General features: G+C 33.9%; 6 protein-coding genes across 10 annotated transcripts; 2 read left to right on the forward strand and 4 right to left on the reverse strand.

Moving 5' to 3' along the window:
* The first annotated feature begins 4,521 nt into the window (after nt 1-4,521).
* LOC117204885 (facilitated trehalose transporter Tret1-like) lies at nt 4,522-13,893 on the forward strand. 4 transcript variants are annotated; one of them, XM_033442748.1, is made up of 3 exons: nt 4,522-4,838; nt 11,522-11,835; nt 11,911-13,893. In XM_033442748.1, exons 1-3 carry the CDS (start codon nt 4,783-4,785, stop codon nt 13,200-13,202), a joined length of 1,662 nt encoding a protein of 553 aa, XP_033298639.1. In that variant the 5' UTR covers nt 4,522-4,782; the 3' UTR covers nt 13,203-13,893. The 4 variants fall into 4 exon arrangements, with proteins under 4 accessions (XP_033298639.1, XP_033298649.1, XP_033298667.1 ...); XM_033442758.1 differs by lacking the exon at nt 4,522-4,838 and adding an exon at nt 6,690-7,304; XM_033442776.1 differs by lacking the exon at nt 4,522-4,838 and adding an exon at nt 6,691-7,308.
* Nucleotides 13,696-14,992, reverse strand: LOC117204961. Its single transcript, XM_033442916.1, has 2 exons — nt 14,824-14,992; nt 13,696-14,738 (listed from the first exon to the last, which is right to left on the reverse strand). Exons 1-2 carry the CDS (start codon nt 14,876-14,878, stop codon nt 14,086-14,088), a joined length of 708 nt encoding a protein of 235 aa, XP_033298807.1. The 5' UTR covers nt 14,879-14,992; the 3' UTR covers nt 13,696-14,085.
* Nucleotides 14,993-15,083: 91 nt separating this feature from the next.
* On the reverse strand, nt 15,084-16,304 carry LOC117204983 (proteasome subunit beta type-3). The gene is made up of 3 exons (XM_033442945.1): nt 16,176-16,304; nt 15,322-15,887; nt 15,084-15,239 (listed from the first exon to the last, which is right to left on the reverse strand). The coding sequence occupies exons 1-3, from the start codon at nt 16,176-16,178 to the stop codon at nt 15,191-15,193; spliced, it is 618 nt and encodes a 205-aa protein (XP_033298836.1). The 5' UTR covers nt 16,179-16,304; the 3' UTR covers nt 15,084-15,190.
* A 375-nt stretch (nt 16,305-16,679) lies between these two features.
* On the forward strand, nt 16,680-20,832 carry LOC117204855 (cullin-2). 2 transcript variants are annotated; one of them, XM_033442668.1, is made up of 8 exons: nt 16,680-17,099; nt 17,711-17,904; nt 18,010-18,508; nt 18,595-18,774; nt 18,848-19,066; nt 19,144-19,314; nt 19,377-20,321; nt 20,396-20,832. In XM_033442668.1, exons 2-8 carry the CDS (start codon nt 17,801-17,803, stop codon nt 20,525-20,527), a joined length of 2,250 nt encoding a protein of 749 aa, XP_033298559.1. In that variant the 5' UTR covers nt 16,680-17,099; nt 17,711-17,800; the 3' UTR covers nt 20,528-20,832. The 2 variants fall into 2 exon arrangements, with proteins under 2 accessions (XP_033298559.1, XP_033298550.1); XM_033442659.1 differs by having other exon boundaries at nt 16,681-17,099; nt 17,711-17,919.
* A 180-nt stretch (nt 20,833-21,012) lies between these two features.
* On the reverse strand, nt 21,013-22,588 carry LOC117204953 (homeobox protein ARX-like). Its single transcript, XM_033442905.1, has 3 exons — nt 22,246-22,588; nt 21,669-21,871; nt 21,013-21,582 (listed from the first exon to the last, which is right to left on the reverse strand). Exons 1-3 carry the CDS (start codon nt 22,457-22,459, stop codon nt 21,244-21,246), a joined length of 756 nt encoding a protein of 251 aa, XP_033298796.1. The 5' UTR covers nt 22,460-22,588; the 3' UTR covers nt 21,013-21,243.
* Nucleotides 22,589-22,963: 375 nt separating this feature from the next.
* On the reverse strand, nt 22,964-24,213 carry LOC117204996 (retinal rod rhodopsin-sensitive cGMP 3',5'-cyclic phosphodiesterase subunit delta). Its single transcript, XM_033442992.1, has 4 exons — nt 24,064-24,213; nt 23,837-23,899; nt 23,495-23,752; nt 22,964-23,416 (listed from the first exon to the last, which is right to left on the reverse strand). Exons 1-4 carry the CDS (start codon nt 24,102-24,104, stop codon nt 23,335-23,337), a joined length of 444 nt encoding a protein of 147 aa, XP_033298883.1. The 5' UTR covers nt 24,105-24,213; the 3' UTR covers nt 22,964-23,334.
* Between the last annotated feature and the right edge of the window lie 2,872 nt (nt 24,214-27,085).

A 27,085-nucleotide genomic window follows, 5' to 3' on the forward strand; every position in this document is an offset into this window, starting at 1 on the left:
AGATTTATCATTTTAGAAATTTATCCTTATTAAAATCAGTATTTACTAGAATTCGTTATTAAATTTCCTCGGATAGATTTCCACATAATCATTACTTGTCTGAAAACGTATTTATTTAGCCCTTAGCTACGCATATTATAAGCTATCTATAATATAATGTTGTTGGTCATTCTAGCGTTATCACGAATACGTCCGGGAGCGAAGAAAGCAAGAACATCCGCTACAGTGACATCACTCGCGATATCCATATTCCTCGCTGTGTTCGATAACCATATTTGTATCAAACTACTTTTTATGCGACTTTTAAAAGCACGTCGGGCCGTCATGAGAACTCGCCGGAGATCAAGCATTTCTATTGATGTCGCTTCTATTGGTCTTGGAAGCCTCGAACAATTTCTGTCTATGTACGCGATGGCTGTGAAAATATAAACAAGAGTTATCAGGCCTGAACTCGTTAATTAACTCCGTCAGCATAATAGTTTATATAAAAACTATATTGCCTGGAGCGATTGCGCATTTAGTTAATACAAATTCTAATTGAAGGCAAAGTTCGTAGAAGATATAGAACTAAACCTTCAATTAATTAAATGCTCCTTCGTGTGCCGTTCAATTCTCTGTTGTTTTTCTCGTGCTATTAACTCTATTGCGTTTCCTTTGACATCTCGTTACTCATAGCCACTTGTAAACCCTTTTATTTTAATGCGAGCGATTGCTGTTTCTTTAATCATTCAGAGATACAATATAGATTTTTATCTTTGATTTTGTAGGTTTTGTTCTTGAACCATTGAGAGTCGGAATGAATGAAATGTTGAGAATTTACGAGAATTGTCGGCTAACTGCGCCTAACGCATATAGTAATTGCCTCTATAAACTCGTATAACGCATAACATCGTACACTTAAAATACCTATGCTAATAAATAAATAAGAATTTTTCTAATATTAGAATTTTGCTACCTATCGGCTATTGTTCGCTTTTATCCTTTTTTTCCACGTGGAATTTCCTCGTGCTTTATCTTCCACTTGTTTATTGATTTTAGATCTATCCTACAATCAATAAAAATATCATCATTTATCAATTTTAAATATCCATTCCTTTTGCTGCTAAGTTTCTTCTTCTTTAAGGAAACTTATAAAAAAATTCCAGTTATATCTATTCGAAGAGTCGTATTCCAATTGCCAACCGAACATTAATCGACGTAACTATCATTTAATTCATGTCCTAGAGCTCTTTACAAGCTTCATTTGACTTTGAAATATAACGCAAGACAAATGCTAAATACACAATTTTCATGATTTTAAGTTTCTAACCAACCTGTCTTTCTTTCAAAATTTCATCTCTCTATATGTGGAATGATTACTATCAATTTAATCCTCGAGTCGTATTTTGAAACTGTCTCCTATTCTCAGCAATGTTTCAAGTTGCCTCAAATCCGTTTGGTCAATATTTAAAGATAGATCTAACAAACTTCGTCACGTAATCGACGAACAAATAATAGAATTTGTCTCTATCAATCATATTATCATATTATTTTCAGAAGGTTGTGAAGCGCGTGACTCATTCACGAGAGTAACTTATCAAATCTTATCGGATCTCGTGACTCGCGTTCAACACTGTCCAGAGAGTGAAATGGTTCCCGCCCATGTCCACCGTAGAACCACTACTTACACTTGAAATTACATATATACATGTGTACTTGCTCGGTACACGTGATGATAGTAACAGAAGAGTATCATTGCCTGTTACGTAATCGATTGTCAATCTTAGAAAGTAATACGAGGAAAATTAAAGTAAGACCCAATTGTTAGAATTTTTATAGCTAATATCAGAAGCCAGTCTGTATTCTTATAACACGATTATTTTGTCACCGATTCCGAACAAATTCTTTGGTAAAGTCGAAAAGATATTACCGTTACATTGGTTAAACATCAATTTGTTAGAAGATTGTATCAGAATATGCATATTTTTCTCGTGATAATTCCATTCCTGTAACAAGATGTACTGTTTATTTGATTAGGATTGATGTAACGGACAATCAGTCTTCGTAATGCAGTAAGAGGTTTTCCGTAATTTTCCAAAGCCTAAGCATGTGATTAAGTTCTAGAAATCCTCGTGTAATCCTCGTGACAAATAATCGATTCGTGAGAATCAGTAGATAGCGCATACGAGTCAGCCAGGCGACTCGTTATTATCCTCTGATTTGATTATTCAATTAAACAGTAACCGTGATCGATCCAATGGAGCCGACGATTGATCTCTTAGCACGCGCGCCACACATGAACTCTTGATTTATCGATCTCGATGTACCACAGATAGTTGACCTATTTCTTCGGAACACAACAATTTACCTATTATTACCTAATCTAATTTTTGCTCAAAGAAAAGAGATTTTCCTTCCGTGTTGTTTCTATTGCTTCGCTTTAAAGATCAAAAGTAAACTTTTAAGAAAAAAATTTGACATTGATATAGGAATTTAATCTGTTAATAAGATCCTATAGAAATGTTTAGAAACTTATTGATAATTTGAAGAATAAACAAAAAGGGTAATATATTGAGAACTATATTTACAATTTTATATAATTGGGATTTTTATTTCACCGTTAATACGGATTAAAATTGAATATTTCTGTCTCGCATAACAAAGACTATACGCAGCTAGGTTGGCAAACTAATAAAATCTTTGAACATTTCCTGTTTGCTTGGTCATCATTCTTATGTCAATTGAAAGTAACCAGTGAAACTTAACGTGACAGTAATGAAAACGAGTTAATAAAAAGTTCAAAGTCACGTTGCTCGGGTAAACTCCATCAGTGAAGTCCGCGATACACGTATGTGAAAATGAATTCAGGTCGATCGATCGAAGACCAATTCGAACTCGATCTCATTTTCGATGCGATATTACATAATTTATAAGCTTGGCGGAATCGTAAATCAAGAAACAATCGATCAATTGCGTCGATTTCATCAATGTTTCAGTGTTTCTCCAGCTGTTGGGAACCTGTCCAATTAGTATCCCCAATAATTTGTTTCTTGAAGTCAGGACCTCTACACTTTTAGTCCTTCTCTTCCGTGATATCCGAGTTATTTGCATAAATTTCTCGTTTTTTCTAGATATAATTTCATGCAAATAAATATCTGCATGTGCAAAAACAGAATGTTGCAGAGTTAGCTGAATATGTACATACATATGTTTTAATTATTCATTCTTTAAGCGTTCTGTGTAAATATCACATCTTCGGTGAGATATACGTATATATTTGCCAGAAAGTAAATGGAAAATCGCAAGTATAAGACTTAAAGAAGTAATATTAATTTGAAGTATGTGTCTGGAATAATTTGCAAATTGAATTTCTTACTATGTAATGTCAAGGTTCCTGCATCTTTAATTGAATAATTATGCAATCAAAACGATTAATATAGATAAATCCATAGATATTTCTCGTCTCTACTTCTCAGTATTTTAATTTAAAAAAAAGGAGAAAATCCAAAAGCAGAATTTCCAAAACCAGAATTAAAATTTAAAAGATAGTCTAATTATCATTATCTGAAATTCAACCATTCGACGTAGATTCTTTTTAACGATGAAATTTCTATTTTCTTTATGAAAAATTTCACTAAGGGAAATATCTTTTTTTTCGAGAAAAACTTTGTTTGCTTGGTGAAGAAGCAGCGACCACGCATCGATACGGTTGATGTATTTTCTCCGATCATTTGTTTCTTTTAGAATTATGCAAGTAACTTAGAAGGACATAGACGTCGTGCATCGTTGCAGAACACGAACGATTGTGCAACATGCTTTAATCTGACCGAGGTGTCTGAATATTAATTCCACATGATCTCATATTATCTTCATTCGATGCAAAAGGTGTCGCAACGAGAGTCAAATAAGAAGCATCGCTGCCGTCCGTTCAGGAATTCATCCTATTGACGCGTTTTTTTCCGCTTGGTACACAAATAAGTGCAAGATCAGTGTGAAAATCCGTCAGACATTGTCGCAGGTAAATTAATTTCCGAATTCCTCCAAATTTTGTCGTGTCTTGCGTCTTGTTTCATTCTTCAAATGAAATTTTCAAGTGTTTACGACAGAAGATCGATAATGATTTCGATTTCGATGAATAGTGATACTTCTTTCAACTTTACTAAAAATTAGTTGTTTACAAATCTTCTTACATAAAAAGGGCGGTCGTTTTCAAGATTGCAAGTGACCTCTTGCCGGAGAATAAGAAAATTAATTCAATGAAACGCGAGAGAAACCAGAAATATTGCTACGATTCCATGGCAAGAATTTCGATTAAATTTACGTAAAAAATATGTAATCTGTTTCCGACAATAGTGCGTTATCGACATCGTCGATAAGAGCGCATTTATGATCCAATAACAGTACCGATTTGTCACAGTGGAAAAGTTGTTGAATGCTTAGAAAATTCATAGCGTGTAGAAAGATACATTTTTGTATAGAAAATTTTATTTAAAAAATGATTTTTAATTCTAATGGAATATTATTTCGACGTGAATTATCCACGATTTCGTAGGATCGCCGAAGATCAACGAAAAGGGTAGATAGATGGATCATTTTCTCGCACTGTCTAACGTGCCTAGTTAAACGAAGACGTTACTCCCGGCATGAAAATAAGCGAAATTAAATAAAACAAGACAGAAAAGACGTAAGAGGCACATGACTGCAGCTTGATATGAGAAAACTCGTGACAGCAGGCTCGATAACCCACCGAGAATAATTTAATCGACCGCAACAACCGACAAACGTGTTCAGTCCTTCGTCAACATGCCCAGGAACCGGAATTACGAGACATTTACAGACGAGTGTATGTCTCTCAGCGAGTAAGTACTTACTCTATGAGAACATTCTTTCACCGATGCATTTTTGAAAGGTAAAAAGATCAGATAAATTCGAGGTTGACCGTGTGCTCTTTTCAATCGATGATTTAACTGGTTCGTTCGGCCATTCTCCATGTCCACTAGGTGAACCGATCGGTAATATGGTGGGTAATTGTCTAATTATGGTTCTAGCTTGAAAAAAGCCTATTGGGAACATTTAAAGACCGGTGGGAATGCTTTCACGTAAAATTCGTCACGATCACGAATATTTTCCTTCTCTGGAATACTCATTTTAATTAGAGGGGAGAAGGTCTAAATTAATCGTGCTTAGTGTAACTTCTTGTGTGATTAACCTTTCGCGGCTTAATTATCTCGAGTGTTGTGAGAATTTTTATTGATGATTTATGTAGTAATTCCATGGATTAAAAATTGAGAAAGTAGATATCATTTTTGTGTCAAGAGGAAATCGATGCAGTTTCGTTATCAGGCTTCTGGTATCTTGAATTATCTTCAGTAAAATCGTGGCTTAAAGGACTTGTTTGAAAGATATGAATGAAGACACGCGCTGAGCTTCAGATTATAAATGCATAGCTAGAATATAGAGTATATATAAAGCTATCTTCGATAAAGAATTATATAAAAGCCTGATTATTTGTCTATTGGTAAAAGCGTCATGCTCTATGATTACAGTATTTGTATGAGATGAACTATTCGTCTAGCTTATCTCTATGTACGACCATGTTTTGTAGTATGTTTTAGTGTATGTACGATTCGTCATCGTACGAAAATAAACCAAAATATAGACGATATAAAATTAGAAGAAAACTTAAAATACAAGAGAAGTGAATACAATATCATTACGAAAATTTTCTGCTCTTACGACACAACGTGCAGACATGATGCAGACGAGTAAGAATATATTTCTCTAGACCATCATGTTTGCGATAAAATAACAAGTTAGTTTTTAATGTTGTTTGATATCTAAATATTGTTCCTCGGGATTTTATGAAAAGATTTTATCTCTTGATGAGAGCAACTTTACGAAAACGTGCCAAAAAAGAATTTCTGCTTATCCGTTATCTCATTTTGCACATTTAGCTCCATACGGAGGAGACATCAATATCTTAATTCACAAACAACCATCGTGACAAATTCAGTCACGAGTTCTAGAAGCGACGAGCGATACGGCCCTATTTTTCTCAGATAAACAAATGATCAAATCCTCGCGATTGTTCTTATCGATACGAATGTAGATTGCGCTTTACAGAGTATACTTTCGATTCGGAAAGAAATCAGAATTTAACATGTCCTTTTTTTCTCATCTGACAGACCGGTTAGTAATATTTTATTTTTACACTCGGTCAATATGAACATGTTGTTTGTGGTAAATTGAAATTCCATATCCAATTTCCATATTATTATTAGCAAGTAATGCCTGAAAATACAATCGGAATAACAGTGGTAGAATTAGCATTCGTTCAAGTGATTTTTAGCAATTTTTTTTATCAAGTATATCTTTCTAGAATTTTTAACATACTATTTACAACTCTTGCAATATTTTTTACAATTTTTCAGAATATCTTGCCTCAAAATTTGTAGCACACTGCTTAATTCTGTTTAATAGCTTTTGATTGGTATATCAATAAAAGTATTTTTTTTTTTAGCGAATTTTCTTCATTGATGTGATAAATTGGATCGAGTTTCATTTTTTCAAGAAATTTTCGCGAGCACGCGGCAGCTCGAAGGACGCATGTGCGCGCGGACAAAATTCGCGCGTCTTTCTACTGCGCAAGTCAGCGGGAACTCGACCAACCAAAAGGTCGGTCGCTTCTGCTTATATAAAGCTTTACCGGCAGTTGTCGTGAGTACATTCGCTTTGCGCGCGTCGTCCAAGAAGGGATGAATAAAAGTAATTTCTTTTTCGTTCCTGCTGTTTCTACACAAGTGTTTTCCTGTTTCTACTCCTCGTGATTTCCTCTTTCTTTTTTCTTGTTTGCTTGATTACGATTTTCACTAACAAAATTTCCTACCGCAAGAAGAAATCAACGTCAAAGAAAGAAGAAAAGCAGAAACAATCACGACCGTCAATGTTCATATATTGTCCATGGAAAACGATACAAGTGGGATTCTACGAGATAGGGCGAATAATTGGCGTATCAAGAATTTCTTGAGAGAACGAAAACTATTCCGGAAAACGCTACGTGATTTCGTGATACTTCGTTAGAGGTGACGAAATTTAACTAGTTTAGACAGAGAAACAAAAGAGGAAACAAAGACGGGAAGAAAACAAAAGGAGGAAGAGAGAAAAGAAAGGAGGAAAAACAATGCGCGAATTTCCTCTCATAACGAGCATATCATTGTGATTAATAGACTGTGATATATAACTTGTACATATTTTATTTTACTTTAAAATCGTTCCGTTTGAGGCAAACGACAACTGAAGATCAATATGACGAACACCATGGCAGAGTAAGTGTATACATAATATATAAGTACATGTACGCGTTTGTGCCATGTTTGTTTTACATCTTTTACTTGCACAATGTCCTGGTCCTACGATCGCACATAACGCAAAATTTGTGTTAATTGTTTGGCCTCGGACAATCGTAATTATGTATATCACTAAATCTACTTTAGATAATTATAATTTGCTTTCCCCACTAACTTTCAAAAGAGCCGAATTTTTCAGTTAATTTTCCAATAATAATTACCAAACTACGAAGATTTATTCAAATCCTCTCTCTCTCGTGAACAGAGTTAAAAGGACAAACGTTAAATATTCTATTTGATCTCTTAAATACTATAGTACTTTGGATATTTTTGCGTATTAGATGCATTCTATAACCTTTCGTACATTGAAATTTCCCATAGCACGTAAACATGTTGACTAAGCTATTCTAGTTGTAAATTCCTTTGAGCTTGGCACTGTTTATCGTAACGCGTATATTTCGTTTTTCTCTTCAATGATTTAGTATAATTTTCATCAGAATCTTACAGTTGGAAGTTAGCCTGACTTTCTCACTGTTTATCGTAATTGACTGATTGTAACGTGACGCACGTTTTTCTTTCTCTCGCGCGATTCGTTGTAATTTTTACAGATACTTTCTTAATCTCAACAAAATATTATTTATAAGTATAATTTATCAAATATGTTCAACCGCCGCTCTTGTCGGATATTCTAGAAAATTAGTTAAATTAACGACTCGCCGTAAAGGATAAGCGATAAAAGATAATAACGAGCACGTGAGCACAATTGAACCACATTTTATTTTCTTCGTAATTCTGCTACTTTTTTTAATCCGTCTCCATTAGTCATCAATTATTGACGAGCGATGAAAGCCATTCAAATTAAGCTCTCGAGCACGCGACGTTCACGTCCATTTTCGGTTGTGATAACAATAATTAATCACAGTCGATAATTTTCTAGGTGAAGGATCTTTCTATTCGACACGCTACGAACAAATAACGATTGAGGCTGTTTACCGCGACTTAACATAATTACCCTATTAATATGCACCGTTAAGTAGTGGTTTTGATGATCATATAACAATTAAAGTTCGATGTTTCGCGCGCATCGTGGGTATATTACAATTATTTTCAAACAATACTTATTTCTCTGTGAAATATTTTCTACGGATAATCTGAGCGAACTAGAGTTCATAATTAATATTAAAACCATCAATTTGTAATTTCTCATAGTAATTTTAGAGATAAAGGGTGATTTATTTTGGAGAAAGCCTAGAATTTTGATGAATGAAGCCTTATAGGTACATTTGCCGCACAATTTGACTTCTTCGGTGCTTTGTTCAAATTTTACACCTTAGTTGTAGCGAACAAAGCAACGTTTCTAATCCATTCGACTCGTCTAGTTTCGTAAGTCATAAACGTTAATTCCTGTATACTTCGATATAGAATAGAACTCGTGGTACTCCCGAGTATTTTCTGGAATTTTGTTTGCAACAATACGACCATGTTCAATAGAGAGTTTTAAGAAGGTATTTAACGACAATGTTCGACAGGTTGATTGATAGACCTCGATTGTCAAATCTCGGTTTTGATGTATCAGTATTAATATATTCTTCTTGCATTTTCGATAATCCATCATCATCGCAATCATCGATATATAACAATGTCGTCTGTGTGATCGCGTGGTAGTAGTAGTAGTAGTAATAGTAGTAGTAGTAGTAGTAGTAGTAATAGTAGTAGTAGTAGGCAATACAATCTCGTTTGCATCACTAAACGTTGCGGATGAGAAGCAATCGTTGACTAATCGTAATCGTGTGTACTAGGTGTTCAATTAATTCACTTCTTCCCGTAACAAATTGAATTTCCGCCGTTCAATTTTCCGCGGCGTTGGTCCCTATTGTTTTCCGTTGTCGAACACATGATGTAAGTGATCTATTAATATATACCGACCAAAACACGATTGTGTTCAGAGTACACACTCTACACTTGAACCCTTTCATGTAACGCGTGGACAGAAATAATTCCGTCCGAGTGTGCCAAAATTTGTGAGTCTCTCCCGGCTGAGTGTACGCGATAGATAGCGAGGACAAGGAGGAGAGCAGCGTTTTAAACTTGATGTGTAAATTTAATATTTGCCTTCGAAAGCTTCCACGAGCAAACACGTGCATTTTATTGTTCTCTTTTTCCTCGAAAAAATATGTAGGCCGGCAAATAAAAATCAAGGCCGGGTTTAAAAGATCGTCGATGAATTCAAACGCTCTTTTTGACTGTGTTTCTTTTAGTAAACATACTACATATACGACTATTTTCTGATTCGAAGAGTATCAGAATACATACAATACAAGTGAAGGATATCTAATCGTGAAAAACTATTTTATATTGTTTGTATCGTTTTATACACTTTTGATATCCGTCAGCGTTTCCGCGCACGAATAAACAAAGATCGGATCTGTATTATACAAGTATGTAGAAACGAAGCCGTGATTATACACGAGTACATTGCAAACATTGCATCCAGCTGTGTTTTATTAATAACAAATCTGCATGTGAAAGCAATCTCACCAGTGATATTTATCATTACCGTGCGCTTATCGTTGCACCATTCGCGTTGCTCGCGTCACGTTAAGTATGTTCTCCGCTTGTTCCCAACGGGCGTACAAATGTACAGGATCTTTAAAGCAATTTGCATTACAAAACTGCGATAGAAAATGTAATGTAAAAATATGGAAAGTACGGATTAAGTAGCGAAATAATTACGCAATCGTCTTTTCACGCAATCTTACTTTGCCAAATGGAAAATCGCGTTGAATAATTTTCAATACTTGTGTGACATCAGACTGCAGATTTTTATCGGAAGTACAGAAAATATGCATAATATGGAAAAATATGTAAAATATCGAAAATATAATAGGTTTGGTTTGTTAAATTTTATTCATAAAGATATAAATCTGCATAAAAATTGGCAGCCTGTTTATTATAATTTTCTATAAACAATACTTCTGCTTTCTATTAATTCTGAGCATAATGAAGTACCCACATATTTGACCAAAATATTTTTCCAATTCAAAACTGCCTATTTGTAATACGATCGGTTAATTTATTGTTACACTATCGTGCGTAAAGATAACCGAATATATATGTGCGTGCACTATAACAGAATATACAAGCATATGCCTATGCATACTCTTATCCGCGATAGCATTAATATAATTGCTAGCAGCTGTGGTCAGAAAAAAGTGCAATTTCAATCAACGACAAGAAAATGTTCGGTTTTAAAGTTTATGAAATTTTCAACTTCGTACGCGTTCTGCTTCTACGAGTATTTTCGAAGTTGAGCCGATTTAAAAAATCGCTTATCGATAACTCGTGTTAACGTTGGCTCGTAATCTGCTCTAAACAACCGCCTTACCGTCATCATCTTCGCTAATGTTCTAGAAATTGTCAAACAAAGAAGATACCACTGTGCCAGCGCGTGCTATTCGTAGCAACATATCACAAAGTTCTCTTTGTTAATTCCGTTATTCTGCCGATTTGATGGTCTTAATTACATTGACCTACTCCTTTAAGTTCGTTCACAGGCGACAGAAAATTTTCGCCATTAAATATTCACGTCAGCTATTTAGTCACTTGGAACTTTGTCAAGGCTATTATAATTGCATACGAGATTTGCTCTTTGTTAAATTACAAAGTACACGATGGTGTTCGTAGAAATAATTCATAAATCGATTTCTAGCTGCTAGCGAGATTTAGGTCGTGCTTTATTTCGGTAACGTAAAAGCAGTGCCAAATTTTCGAGTTATCTCGAGTGTTACTATTATGTATGTATCTTATACGCGATAACAAGGGTTCATTAATGCAGAAAAGATTAATTTTCGATGGATGCGTGTATACATGCGTCTTTTATTTTCTTCAAAAAGGTGATTCTCAAGTAAATACCGATATGCAGTTTCACATGTGACGCACGCTTTATCTGTATCGAGTAAAACTAATTATCTCTCAGCTCATGGATAAATAACTAAACTGGATACGTTGTGTTACATACAGAAAAGTATATATATCACTGCGTGTTTTACTTTAGATCGATCCAAATGTTTCCAAATGCAAATAAATTAAAACTATTTGTCTATTTCATTATATAAATTCATATCGTGTAGGTGATCTCATTTCACGGAAATATTTAACAAGGCGGATATTAATACAAAATGAATTATTTATTGCAGAAAAAATGGTGACATCCAAAACTCAGAAAAGTCATCGTTGGTGGAGTCAAAGATACTTCCAAAAATTCAGTCATCCAATCGTTTGGAAGATGTACAACCCATGCTAGCGACAAACAATGCAAGCAGTGATCCAGAAAATGGTCGTATTGTTAATGGGAGCGTTGTCAGGCAAGTTCTGGCAGCAGTAGTAGCACAACTTGGGACTATCAACACTGGTATGACCTTTGGTTTCTCTGCCATCGCTCTCCCGCAACTTCAAGAACCAAATAGCACCATTCCCATCGTCGAAGGTTCATCCGAGGAATCATGGATCGGTAAATTAATACCATTTAATTAAGATTCGTAAAATCGTATGATCATGGTTATGACAAACTATGCTTTCCCTACAGCTAGTATGTCTTCTATTGGAACTCCCATCGGATGTTTGATGTCTGGATACATGATGGATGTACTTGGAAGGAAACTATCTCTCATTATCACAGAGATTCCTGCACTACTTGGGTGGATATTAATTGCATTTGCAACTAATATTCATATGATATACGCTGGAAGATTCTTCGTAGGACTTGGATCGGGCATGGTTGGTGCTCCAGCTCGCGTCTACACGGGAGAAGTGACTCAACCCCATCTACGAGGAATGTTGACCGCTTTTGCAAGTATCGGGGTCAGCACCGGTGTTCTAATCGAGTATTTATTAGGAAGCGTACTTACGTGGAACATCTGTGCAGCTGTTAGTGGGATTTTACCTCTTGCCGCTTTACTGTTGATGTTTCTATTTCCTGAGACACCGTCGTATCTTATGTCTCGTAGTAGACCTGACAAAGCACGCGAAGCATTACAACAGTTTCGTGGTAGTACATGTAATATTAATCAAGAAATGGAGACACTTATCAATTTTTCAAATAAGAACAATATCAAGCGACTAACAGGATTTCGTGAGATAGTCAACGCTCTGTTAAAACCTAATGCTGTTAAACCATTTACTCTGTTATTTTTATACTTTTTAATATACCAGTGGTCAGGTACAAACGTTATAACTTTTTATGCCGTTGAAATTTTCCAAGATTCAGGGGCAACGTTAAACAAGTACTTAGCTGCAGTAATTCTCGGGATAGTTAGATTAGCATCGACCATTGTCGCTTGTATCTTATGTAAAAAATGTGGACGAAGACCTCTCACGATGGTTTCTTCCGTTGGTTGTGGACTTTCCATGATAGGATTAGGTGGATATATGTGGTTAAGAAACTACTGGATTACGAATAATTTTCAACTTATTGCTACTTGGTTTCCTGTTTTATGTATATTTTCATACACTATAACTTGCACTCTTGGTTTCCTTGTTATTCCTTGGGTAATGATAGGCGAAGTGTATCCAACACAAGTACGCGGTATTATCGGAGGTTTGACTACAATGGCAGCCCACTCTTTTATCTTTACAGTAGTTAAAACGTATCCGTTTTTGGCTAGCTCAATTACTCGGCACGGTACTTTCATTCTTTACGGTTGCATATCTTTATTCGGCACGATATACTTTTATCTGTGTCTTCCCGAAACTAAAGGTAAAACGCTTCAAGAAATAGAAGATTATTTTTCCGGAAGGAACGATGATTTAAGAACCGGAAGTATAGGTAGACATAAGCCAAAGATGTTAGAAGCGAAAAAGGGTCAGATATTGCCTTGAATTACTCGCACAGTCAACATTTTAATAGATATAAATTAACGAATCTGTCTTCCATTGAACAAACACAAAAGTTACATGGCTATGTTTTATTATTACTAATCAAGATTAATTCTTATATTATTATCAAAGAGTAGTTTTAATTTAAACAACAGAAAAATGGTATTATATATATATTCGTCTTGTAACAAGACATCGGAACTGGTAACGTGATCAAAAGACTTCAAAAATCAATGAAGATCTATTAAATCATATTAAGACTTCAATTATCGATATCCTGATATTTTATTTTTCGTTTTTAAGTAAGATAATTTTAATTTGCGACGATATCTATTTATTGATAAAATATTCAGGTAATTTAAATACTACATAACTTTTTTAATGAAATAGTAGTAATAAGATATATTTTTGTAAGAGTTATTGACAGGATCAAATCTACTCGTCAAAAAACGAACAGAGGGAAGAAAGGAGACAAAATATGTACATGCTTTACAGATGTTTTAATATGCGCACAAAATCCGAAAGGTGCTATTTATTGTTATAGTATTATAATATTTGTATATATGTGACAAGAAGATAACATACAGTTAACAAACTATGTAAGAAACATTTGTAAACAAACATGGTGTGACAATGTACCCAAGTTCCAACAATGCAAACTATTCTATAAGTTAAATTAAACATTTTTAATATATTTATTGTGTAGTTTAGAGTCATATTCTACCTCTATGATCCTAATGTCACAAACGCTGTTCTGTCTCCCCAAAAAAATAATACACTCTTCAATTTTTAAACATTAAAAATTTATTTTGCATATCTGCATAGAGAATCAAAGTATATTATTTATTTCTATAGTGATAAACAATTATGTGTCCAATATATATATTTAATCAAGTGTTAAATGTGGTCTATTACGTTTTCTCATTCGTTTTTCTATTTTTTCTTGTATGAATTCTCTAATCATGTTTTCAGGCAATATTTCACCTCTAAATGTTTTCGGTAATATTTCTTTATCCAAAATTGCAAGTCTTTCTTCAACATATTTTTTAGGATCGAACATATGAGCTTCTTTAATTTGCGCAATTAATTCTGCTTGAAATACTTTTTCCTTTGCTGCATTACGATTTACTCTTATCTTCGCCCACACAAACTTCATTCTTTTACGCAGTTTCCTTCTTTTGTGTTTCTTCATCTTTTTTCTTCTAATTACTATTAAACGTACAGCTAATTTTTCTAACATATTTTCTGTTGTAGGAAGTTCAAAAGATGTATTTGTTAATGGTAAATCCTGCTTAGTAGGCTGTTTTATTAAAGGTTCTTCCATTGATGGTATATATCTTGATAATGGTATTTCATATATACTTTTTTTAGTAGTACTGTCTGGATTTCTAAAATCTATATCAAGTGTTTTTGGTATAAATCTAATATGCACGTTTGAAGGAGTTACAATTAATGCATTTTTAGAAAAATTAGAAAAATGCAAGGTATTATTGGATCCTTTTAACACATGGGAAGAGTAATATCTCGCGATGAAATTACCTAAAATAATCCATAGTTATGTTTTGTATTAGGTTATCTTCTCTGCAATATAAAATTGTATATAAAAATCATGTACTTTACATACTTTCTCCCTTTATTGTTATTTGTCGAAATGCTGCACACAATCTGCTAACAGCCATTGTAATTCTTTTTTACATATTTTTATAAACAGAAGCAAAATTAAAATATTAATATTGTATGTATCAAGCTGAGGTACTGACCGATCCAGAACATAACCTCATTTACTTTAAAAAAAATATGGTGGCGTACACGTATAGAAACTGTTACCCATATGGATAAAACAAATAATTATAAATGCATAAAATAAGAAATAACAAAATTCAGATTTTACATTTTGTTCGTTGAAAATGATTAATTTATTTAAACAATATATGTTCTTCTTAATAAAAGATTTTATATTGGTATACAATTCAAACGTATTTAAAAGTATTTTAATCCATTCGTGTCTTAATAGTCCTGGTTGTAACTTTATCTTTTTCTCTGTAATTAAAAATTAATTGATATCTTAGTATCTTAAAATAAAAAAGAAAGGAAGAAAAACATAGAGATTAAAATAACCTACATTATGTAAACAATAGCACCCCAACCAGATATTGCATCTCTGTCACATGCATTTACCAATGCTTGACTGATTGTTTCAAAAAGATCATCTGGCTCCATATCTGGCTCATAAAGCGATTCACACATTCCATATAGCTGCTCACTACATGTTCCGCCAACCACAAAATCATCTGATGGACTTATACATCCTATCAAATCCACATTACAAACAAATGGTTCATAAGTAACAGGACTTAATCCAGCAATGACGGGCTCTACAAAATAAGGTCCAAATCTTCTCTCGTACAATAAATTTGATACCATTGATGCAAATGTTTTAGGATGTATCTTCCTATTTTCCTTCAACTCATAAAGATTTAATCTAAATCTTAACTTTTCCATTACAGTTTGAGTATCGGTGGCAAGACCAGGAAGGCTAAGATATAAGTGAGATCCCATTTCAAAGATCTTTTGAAAATCACATGTTATGGTCTGTGCTTGAATACCAAATCTGCGATCAGCAGCTATTGCTACACAATTCTTGCCTTTCATTGCTATGATAGCTCCACCATTATAGGCTAAAATACTCTGAAAAGAATCACAAACAAATAATATTGTGATAGGTAAATTTATCCTATTAACAAAATTCATTTCAATTAACTCAAATTTTTAACTAACTAATAAAATAAAATTTCATTTATAACATAGTTATATCGCTTTAGCATAGTTTATAAAACGTGCAATGTCATTAACGTATTTGACAGCAACATAACCTCTTTTTTACTTTATATTATTTTAAAATATTAGAGTATGACAGTAACCAACGTTTTAAAAAATCGAAGAGATGTACCAAGAATTTAATATACGAAAAATTACCATTTTTAGACGGTCCCGAAGAATTCACCAACAATTAAATGCGATATTACTGCAAAATGTACCCTGAAGTACTATATTCGAAGCGCAACTTATGTCACGAAACATATAATGCATAGAACTTCGATTTTCTTTTTCGTTGTAAGTTATAAACATAAATTTACATAACTCACTTTGTTTAATGATCACTAATAACATATAATGTTCGTATTTAGACTCATATTATAATTAATAGAATTTCTTGATATTTTATACATATTTTCAAAAAAATATGCGGGAAAATCAGTATCATCTTGAGTTTTTGATTCTCTAAAATCCAATAATCTTTTACATAACTTCTGGATTGCATCGAGGTATATTAAACATGCTTAGGAGATGTTTTTATAACGGGAATAATGATCCTAAGTATATAAAATGCAATATATTGCATAAATTTTTTATTTACATAAGAGCAATATAATTTATTCCTCTATTGAGATTGAGAGTAGAGCCTCTAGATAGTATATTCCATCATCCCCTCCAAGATCTCAGAAAGTCAAGATAAAAGGGGAAAACATGGTTCTGCAATGTTATTGAGAAATTCGAATTTCCGTTTAATGTTTCGCATTTGATTCGTTGTCTATTGTAAAGAAGAAAGTTTATATTTTTTGTGGGTTCAAAGTCCTTTTTTAAATAAACGTTTCATAAAAGTGATAGCCAGAGATAAAACCAGAGGTGGAAAACGAACGAGGGCGAAAGAGAAAGAGAAAGAGAGAGAAAATGTGTTCGATCAAGACGAGTCATTGTAAATGCCATGAATTTTGCAACTGGGAATGATTTTCGAATTAGCGGGAAGAAGAATTTTCATAGAATTTATCTTGATAGGAGTTAATATCAATTGGCAATTGTATTCCGAAGAATACAGATCACTCTTCCTACAAGTTTTTGGTTAGTGGTTTCGATCAAAACCATCTGGATACAACCAGTCAGCTGTAACTTGCAACACGCGTTTACACGTGCATTTTATAGTTTATTATAGTTCGATGATCAATTAAACATATCATTTAAATTTAACCATAATAAGGTCTAATACGATACAATTGCAACACAAAATGATCGTTCTTAGTCCGCATTTGACGATAATTTACAAACGGTTCATATCTTTTGATACAAATGTACAGGCGCTATTTTGAGTGCTGATTAACTCGATCTACTTCTAGAAAAGTGTTACAAGAAATAATTTGCTGGTCGTATGCGCTGCGTCAAATACGATTGAATGAAAAAAATTTCAGACGACCATGAAATAAAAGTGCACTCGCTATGTATTTTACTTTTATGTTATTTTTAAACCACTGATATACAAAACACTTGGACTAAGCCTTGTAGTTTCAGTCTTTGTATATAGTTAAAAGATTATTCTTGGAATATATTTTAAGTGTTTGGCTTTAATATTCTTTAATTCCGTGACTTTTAACATATATTTAATTAGTGCAAATTTCTTCTTATCTTTCTTCTGTTATTACTTATGAGATTGTAATCAATATATTATTTTTTTGTAGGTTTAGAGGTTTGATAATTATATTATAGAATTTATATAATTAACTCTTTGGTGTTATAAGTCTTTGATATTTTGTTGATTGTATAAAAGAATGTCACTAAAGCCTAAACGAGTTGATTTTACTCAAACGTGGGAAGCATTACAAGAGACTGTAAAGTGTGTAATAACATTATCTTATGTTCCACGTGCAACATGGTATGATAGATTCAGGTACTTTATGATATCTTCTGGTTATTTTCAGAGTATTAAAGTAGTTATATATTTTGACATTATGTATATGTTTTGTATATTTTGTTTCAGTGATGTGTATTCATTATGTGTGGCATATCCAGAACCACTTGCTGATCAATTGTATTGTGAAACAAAAAGATTTCTAGACAATCATGTCTTCCAATTGTTAGCAAAAGTTCGTGCCCAAGGTGAATCTAGTTTACTGCAGGCATATCATCAAGCCTGGACAGAATATTCACAGGGCATTAATTACTTGCATTGCTTGTACTTATATTTGAATCAACAACATATTAAAAAACAGAAACTTTCGGAGGCAGAACTGATTTATGGCATGTCTTCCACTACGGTTGTTGATTGCCAAGAACAAATGGAAATAGGAGAGTTAGGTTTAGATATTTGGAAAACAAGAATGATTATGCCATTAAGAAAGCAGCTTGTCTCTCTATTGTTAGATAACATTCATGCAGATAGAGTTGGTACATCTCCCACAGCAAGTACAGAAGTTATTTGTGGTGTGATACAGAGTTTTGTTCGGGTTGAGGAATATAAAGTGAAGGGACAATTAGATGTAAGGATTTCTATTATGCTACTTAGTTTTCTTTAGTGTAATATATGTTCCTTGCAAAACTTTTTATATAATGTGTTTTGCTTTAGATGTACCAAGAAATTTTTGAAACACCTTTTCTTGAGGCTAGTGGAGAATTTTATATGAAAGAAGCAAGCGATTTACTTCAACAATCGGATGTAACCCATTACATGGAAAGAGTGACATGGCGACTCATGCAGGAGGAACTTCGTGCCCATAAGTTTCTTCATGCAAGCTCTGTGCCTAAAGTATATTTTTATATATTAAATATAATGTACGTTAAATTAAAGTGATCGATCGTTTAACAATAATATATTGCAGGTGAGACAATGCTGCGAAGGAAAAATGATAGCCACGCATGTAGCGTGGTTTCATTGGGAAGGACAAAGGATGATAGAGTACGAACGTAAAAGAGATTTGAGCCTCTTGTATCCATTATTAAGGCCATTACCTTCAGGTCTGACGGCACTTGTACAAAAATTTACTGAACACATTACTCAGCAAGGGTTACAAGCAATTAGCTCTTTACAAGGAGAAAATGTAAGAAATATGACAATACTAAATGTAATTTTATTTTCTATGAAATTGTTTTATTATTTGATAACTGCATAATGTAGATACACACGCAATTCGTGGAAATTATGTTGGATGTGCATCGTAAATATTCGGAATTGATCAAAGATGTGTTCAGAGGCGATCAAGCTTTCGTAACTGCTCTCGATAAAGCATGTTCGGTTGTCGTGAATTATAGGCCTGCTCCACGGCAACCAGCTAGAGCACCTGAGCTAGTAAGTAGTGGTATTTCAACGCAATTTGTTTAATTTTTTTAATTTGTGATATTTCAATTTAGTTCGCTAAATATTGCGATTCTCTGTTAAAAAAATCTGCGAAGGCGGCATCGGAGGGAGAAGTTGAAGAGAAACTAGCACATTGTATTACCGTGTTCAAATACATTGATGATAAGGATGTTTTTCAGAAGTTTTACGCACGAATGTTAGCGAAGAGATTAATACACCAACAATCGCAATCGATGGATGCCGAAGAATCAATGATTGATCGTTTAAAACAAGCTTGCGGTTATGAATTTACGAATAAATTACATCGAATGTTCACCGATATGTCAGTTTCAGCGGACTTAAATGCCAAGTTTACAACGAGCTTACGAGAAGGAGATAGAGAAAATCAATTAGGCATCGGTTTTGTAGTATATGTGTTACAAGCAGGAGCTTGGCCATTGGGTTTACCACCATCTTCAGGGCCATTCGATATTCCTCAACAATTAGAAAAGTCCATACAGGCATTCGAAACTTTTTATCACGCGCAATTTAACGGTCGAAAACTCACTTGGTTACATCACCTGTGTCAAGGTGAACTCAAGTTCAATTACTTAAAGAAACCTTATTTGGTAACTGTACAAACATACCAAATGGCACTGCTGCTTCTTTTCGAGCATTGTGATTCGATACAGTGCAGAGAAGCCGCTGCATCATTACACTTATCGCATGATCAATTAGTTAAACACGCGACCAGTTTAGTTGATTGTAAAATTTTGAAAAAATCAACAGATGGAGAACTAGAAGAAGATACGACTTTGACGCTCAATTTCGATTATTATAATAAAAGAACGAAATTCCGTATAACTGGTACGTTACAACGGGATGTACCGAACGAATGTCACGATGTCGAAACTACACATCGTAGCGTCGACGATGACAGAAAATTGTACCTGCAAGCAGCTATAGTTCGTATTATGAAGAGTCGTAAGGTTTTGAGACACAATCAACTCGTGCAAGAGGTGAGGTTTATTTTGACATGATACATGGGAGTTATCTAAACACGATGTAGCTGAACGTACTAATACGATTCCAGGTACTAAGTCAATCTAAGGTTACATTTGCACCATCAATCAGCATGATCAAAAAATGTATTGAAGCTCTTATAGATAAGCAATATATCGAACGTACGCCAAATAATGCAGATGAGTATTCGTACGTCGCATGATTTTATTGTACCACTTGACACAATCATTAATTTATTTCATTCAGGGTGCTTTGTGATCGTTCATAATACAATAATTTTTACTAATGTGAAACGATTGATAACTCTAAATTTTATTTGATTGGATACATCTTTATAGAAATGAACAATACTTTTTCGAATGATAATGCCCAAAACAAATCTAAGATTTGGAAGATCAGAAAAAGCATCCTGAATTGCTTTCTTGCTCCTAAATCAATTGATTAATAACTTAGTTTATTCAATGACTTATAATATATGTGCACGGAATAAAGATGATTACTATTTTATGCTGGAACAATTTCATTGGTTTCCCAAGAATAAAAATTTAATTTCTGATTTTGATATAACGTACAATTATTACTACTCGTTTTGAGATTCATTGAATCCATATGAAGAATAAATCTATATATTTTTACAAAATTATGTAACAATATTCCAAGCATATTCGAATTTTAATTTTTATATCGTTTCTTATAATAAGTCTCTGGTCCCTCATCTTGAAATTATAACATACCAGTTAAAACTGGTAGTAATGTACATGACACTTTTGATGGCCATATATTGCACGATACATGGTGAGATTTAAGTGACATTGCAAAGAATTGTTTGCATCAGACACTTTGCTCTTTAAAAATGTTACATAATATAAGGAATGTTATTAATCAGTTCCACTACAGCATACATTTGGATTGGTACTATTAGGAACGTGGAGTTTTTAGTTGTAACAGTTCTGGATCCAGCAAAGGATTGTCATCTGCCTCTGATTCTAATGGCTTATTCATACTATTAACCACAAGAGGTGATGTAGTGGCTGTGTTACTATATGGTGAAAACCCTGCCCATTCCATGCCAAGATATATAGGTGGTGGGCTACCCAATGGTGGTTCCAGTAACAAATGATCTGATTGTTGCTGCTGTTGCTGCTGTTGTTGTACTTCCTGACATTCAGAAGGTGGCATATGCGAGGTCAAGTGAGTGGTTACTTTACATTGTTTTTCTTGTTTTCGCCACTTTGCTCTTCTGTTTTGAAACCATACCTATACGGCATAAGCAAATTTTTGAATCTGATTACTAATTATCAATTGCATTTTCCGAAGCAATAGAATACATCTCTATTATATACCTGTACCCTTGCTTCTGTCAATTGGATACGTAGAGCAAGCTCTTCTCTAAAAAATACATCAGGATAATGTGTCTTCTGAAACGCTCTTTCTAATTCTTCTAATTGAAAGTTTGTAAATGTGGTGCGGTATCTCCGCTGTTTCCTTTTTCCAACTCCAGTTGATTGTCTATCCTCGCTTCCCGGACTTGGTGAAAAGTCATACGCTACAAAAGTTTATCGTTTTTCTCAACATTATTATACTTGATAAACTTTGTGTGAAATTAAGCGTATAATATCGCGGATTTAATGTAACCGTTTCATCTTCAACCGAAGTACAGTCGGCGCAAAACATTACGGAAATTAATGAATTGATTCGGGGATTCACACGCTGCTTCCTCATTGCACTTAATCATGTTGAATGGCGTAAAATGATTCATAACTGTTAAACTGATTACCACTAACTCTATTTAAAACAAGGGCTGCCGATTCGCTTAATGCATTTAGCAATAATTTAATTGAGGACTGCCCCAACTTACGAGTCGACAGGTAGAGAGTGGCAGTTAATTAAATCAGGTCTGGGGTGGCAGGGTGCACTTACAGAATTTTGTAGGAAAGCAAACTGAGGAAGATTGAGCGCCTATCAGACCAGCCAGAGCAGTCGACTGTAGATCTCCTCCGGGGTTGATCTCGTCTGGTGCTCCAGCGGAAGCGACGATCGCTCCAGTGGATACTAAAGGATCGCGCGGTGCACCCACCAAAAACAGTTGTCTACTATTTTCGTTTGCACTTTCGTCTTCTTCCTTTAAATCCATTGCAATATTTAGCTTCCGTTGTTTAATTAATCAAACACAGAATAGACGAGACAGACGTTACACCGAATGAAAGATAGACTAATGGTAATTGAATCACTACCAGGTTGAGAAGTTCGTGTGGGTACCACAGCGACTCCGCAACTCTGCTATTTCTTTTCTCTTTTCCTCCTTTTTTTCCTTACACCTGTACGACGTAGATAGGGTAGGGGACAGAGTATATTCAACATGAACTCCCTCAAGAGGGGTAGTGAAGCCTCAAAAATGTATTGCTTATACACCACGAATCAATAGCATGAATGTACACCAGAAAAACGGTATATCTAGTTTTCCCCATGTGATCATTAACTATTTTGCGAGAGATTGATACTCGCACGATCGTATATTATTATCGATCTTTTGGTATTAATCATAAGAGATTATTTTGAAAGCGTTTTACGTTTACGAAATATTTAGTTACGATTCTTATTTTATGGAAAGGAATAAGAGGAGAAGATTAGAATGTACTATCGAAGACATAAAGCTTTTATACATCTTTTTATTAGGACAGTGTAGTGTATTACAATATGTACAAAATCTGCTACATCCATTTATACTTAAATAAAGGTGTATTGTGCCTTAAAAGTGCACATCTCAAATATTGCTATAGTAACACTTTTTTAGCTTATATAAAACTGAAATATAGTGCCATTTGTTTTACTCATGAAAATGTGAGAAAATATATTTAGCACAGTGCGTATCACAGTAGGTGCATGAAGTAAAATGTTCAATATGAACTTTGTTTAAGATTATTATCATCTTCAGTACTCCATCTCATGTGTGCACGTTGAAACACATTAGTTGGACCCACGTCATATCGTTAAAGTAGAATAAAACATTTAGACGTAAAAAAGGCGAACCTTGCTGGTAGAGACTAATAGATCATCGTCGAAAAATTTTGTCTCTATCACAACATTCCCACTGAATATGGATAAGAAAGGACCAATTATTAATGAATGATGTCGAAACAGAAAATTATAACAATAACATTATACTTACTTTAAGATGTTAGCAGGCATCATTTGACTTTCTGGAGCAGCTTGAATTAAACTTTGCCACGTATTAGTACTGTTAGGTATAACAAATCCAAATTCAAAGAACCATTCCTCTAAGCATCTGCCTTTAAACAACACTTTCTGTTCTAACCTAAACCTTTCCATTGGTTCTGCAGAACTAAAATTAATTTCTCGTGATATTGCACGACACTTTAGAATTCTTTTAGGTACTCTTGCTTCATGTTCGACCTCAGGTACAGACCTTTATACAATCAATTCTATTGTTAATACGAAGATCTTATCATTGTAACGTTATCAGAAATCGTATAGGTTATTATCTACTTACAAATCTTCGTTACCTTGCCATAATATTTTGCCATTATCAGCATCTCGTAAATTCATCCAATTACTGTAACAAATAACAGTTAAGGAACGCAATACTGTGTGTAAATTAATATCATAAAGTAAGTAAGGTTAATTTTATCATAGTTGATTTTAACCTATAAATTGTCACGTTTATATGCGATTTGTTTGCAACAGGTAAATAACTTTGTTACACGAGAAAAAGGATACACCTGGAAGCCCTTAAGTATATCTTCGCCTCGAGAAGGCATAATTAATTCAATCAAAGCGAAATACTCTTATTTCGTGACTATGTAAATGAATCACGTCCATCCAGCCGTTATCGATTCTTTGTACTGTTGATTTATAAGTAGAAAGTAACCGTTGGTCATGTCGGCTAATTTCAGATATTGTTAATAATACAGGTAAGTTAATTAATACAGATGACTATTAACAAAATCCATATATGTATACATATGTATGTATTTGCAAGTTAGACAATGTATATGATAGTAGATGGAATAAATGGGATATAGTATAATGCGTTATATCTTATAATATATGTATTCTTGACTTATTACGATTTAAATTGTTTATAATATGTACGAATATCTTGTGATATACAGATGCTGATAGTTTATGAATGCAAGAATTGATTAGACAATACGAGGATTAAAATATTACTTTAATAATAATCAATAAATAGAAAAATTTTTTCAAATGCAAAAAGGTGAAGACACCAGCGTAACGTGCTTTCACCTTCAATCAAAGATGAAGAAAGATGAAAGGACTGGTTCAAAGAATCAACGAAATTATAAATAAATTTCCAATCAAATATTATTTAAGCATTGTCTGTATATTTGTATTATGCACTTTTATACGTCATTTTTAAGCGAATTATTATATATTGTCTAGTTGAATGTATTTCACCGTGTATTCTTATTAAAAAGATAATTATAATTAATAATAAATTATTGTAAATAAATCTATAATGAGTATTACATTACACGCTTATAACATTAGTTAAATAAGTTAGACTAGTAATTACGAAAAAATATTGCAAAATTTTTGAAATATCGAACGCGGCTTGTCCAAAGCACATTTTAGGGCGCATAGCCCAATTTTTGTCTCCGGACATGCCACGTTTTGCTATCTATCTGTAAACGCTCCAAGTTTCAGTTCCTTTACCACCTCATAGATGGTGAAACGTGGTATATCCGTAAACAAAAATTAGGCTCTGTGTCTTTAAACTTATGTTGAACAAGCCATGTTTTGCCATCTGTGGAAGAGAGGAGGAACTGAAACTTGAAGTGTTTATGGTAAATGGCGGCACTTGCTTGGTCGAAGGGAATTATCGTGCAATTGTGCAACAAGGAGAGACATGTATCGTGTATGATAGACAAGGAGAGCACTACTGTTGGATAAAGACAGTAATAATGTCGTGTGACAAACAAAGATCGCACTATTGTGCGACAAGGAGTTATAGTGAAATTTTTCCCTCCTTTTCACCGTGATAATGTTTGGACATCTACGAACCGGTTAAATTTTCATACTCAATAGATGATATCGTTCTAATCGAAGACTTGCGTCCGTTGTATCGCTTGAGCTTGGAGATGCAATACGAAAGGATTGAATCTTTTCTGTGCAAATGTTCTGACCGCACTCGTATCGTTAATTAAGCAGAACTGTGTTTCCCTAAGTTCATATTAGAGCATCGCCTCTCTGGTATTAGCGAGAAAATAAGCATATTACATTCATCCGACATTCTACACCATTGAAATGTTTCAATAAACGTTTTGTCACGGGTAATGAATTATTAATAATAATAACAATTGTATCGTTAATGCAATGATTAGATGACCTATCCATCGATTATACAGCAATGTCTGTTTAATCTATGAATCATTCATTCATCATTCGATTTCCGTTAATTAATTCTTGTATCTTACTGTCAAGAAGTAAATAAAATACGGAATTACAATAGAATAGATTAATTTAATTAATTAAAATAAACTAAAATTAATTAAATTAATAAATCAAATTAAAATTAAAATTAATAAATAAAATTAAAATAAATTAATTAATTAATTAACAAATTAATCGTATAATCGCGTAATTAGTGCCGCAATTGTTGTCCTCTAAACGATTCGACCATTTGTGACACGTTTAACGTTATTTTGCCCCGTATCGAATTGTTCGTTTAAGATTTCAGGATTGGAAGCTTTGTAACAAGAGGACGCGCTGACACCCGGTTGTTACCATATTCATTTGTATTTCATAAGGCCTTTCATTTTTCTTTCTCTTCGAGGGCTTGTTTTACAACGCCACGTTGTTTGTCTCGGTCCAGTCATTAACCATCTGTTTTTAAATAATACACAGGCTCCTCGACTATCCATTCTTAATCTTACTCCTTTCATAAGCAATCCCTCTCACTATAATTTTTCACAACCCCCTTTAATACTATTTTTCACGAAAGCAAGCAAGATAAATCGAGAAGAATAATGGTTTGACAATTTCAAACGGAATAAAGTGGAAAGTAAAATTAAAATGCGTAGACACAGGCCTTACAGTTACCTATACAGGCTGAATAATACATTCTGTTCGTGTTTTCTCAAACAAGTGCATCGAGTTCATAGCAAAAAAAAAAAAAAAAAAAAAAATTATCGTAAGCTGTTAAGCCTACAACCGAGTGGTTAAAATTTAGTAACTTTACGTAAAATCTATCGACATAATTATCTCATTCCGTGAGAAAATTCATGAAAAATATCGGATACGCGTGTCCTTAACGTTTCAATTAATTTTCATATTTTTCGCAACGCGCACTTTGGCGATAGGCGAACGATCTTCTGCCTGGACCTAAAATTAATAACGAAAAATTATTCGATTTTCCGGAGAGAAATCGCTCGAGACGACGCGGGAAAGAACGCGTTGTGTGGCAAGTTTCTATAGAATTTCCATAGAAAATAATGGCATTGTCCTGGATTCGACCAACTTTGGCGTGATAGCCGCTTCTCCTGTTAAAACGTTCCTGGCAACCCTTTGCGAATGGTTTCACTGCGAATTGCTGTAAAAATTGAAATTCGACGAGAAGCGACGCAGCAAGTGTCGTGGCCAGTTTCTGCCGCATTGTATTTCTACTGCAATTCAATTCGTATGGCGGAGACACAAGTTGGCGAGAATAGAAATCTGGTCGTTGTGTCCGCGATAGTTTTGGTAGATCGGCGTTAATCAAAGTAGAAATCGAAGGAAACTG

This window comes from Bombus bifarius, unplaced genomic scaffold (genome assembly GCF_011952205.1).
Source record: "Bombus bifarius isolate JDL3187 unplaced genomic scaffold, Bbif_JDL3187 scf7180000007966, whole genome shotgun sequence".
Taxonomy (NCBI): domain Eukaryota; kingdom Metazoa; phylum Arthropoda; class Insecta; order Hymenoptera; family Apidae; genus Bombus; species Bombus bifarius.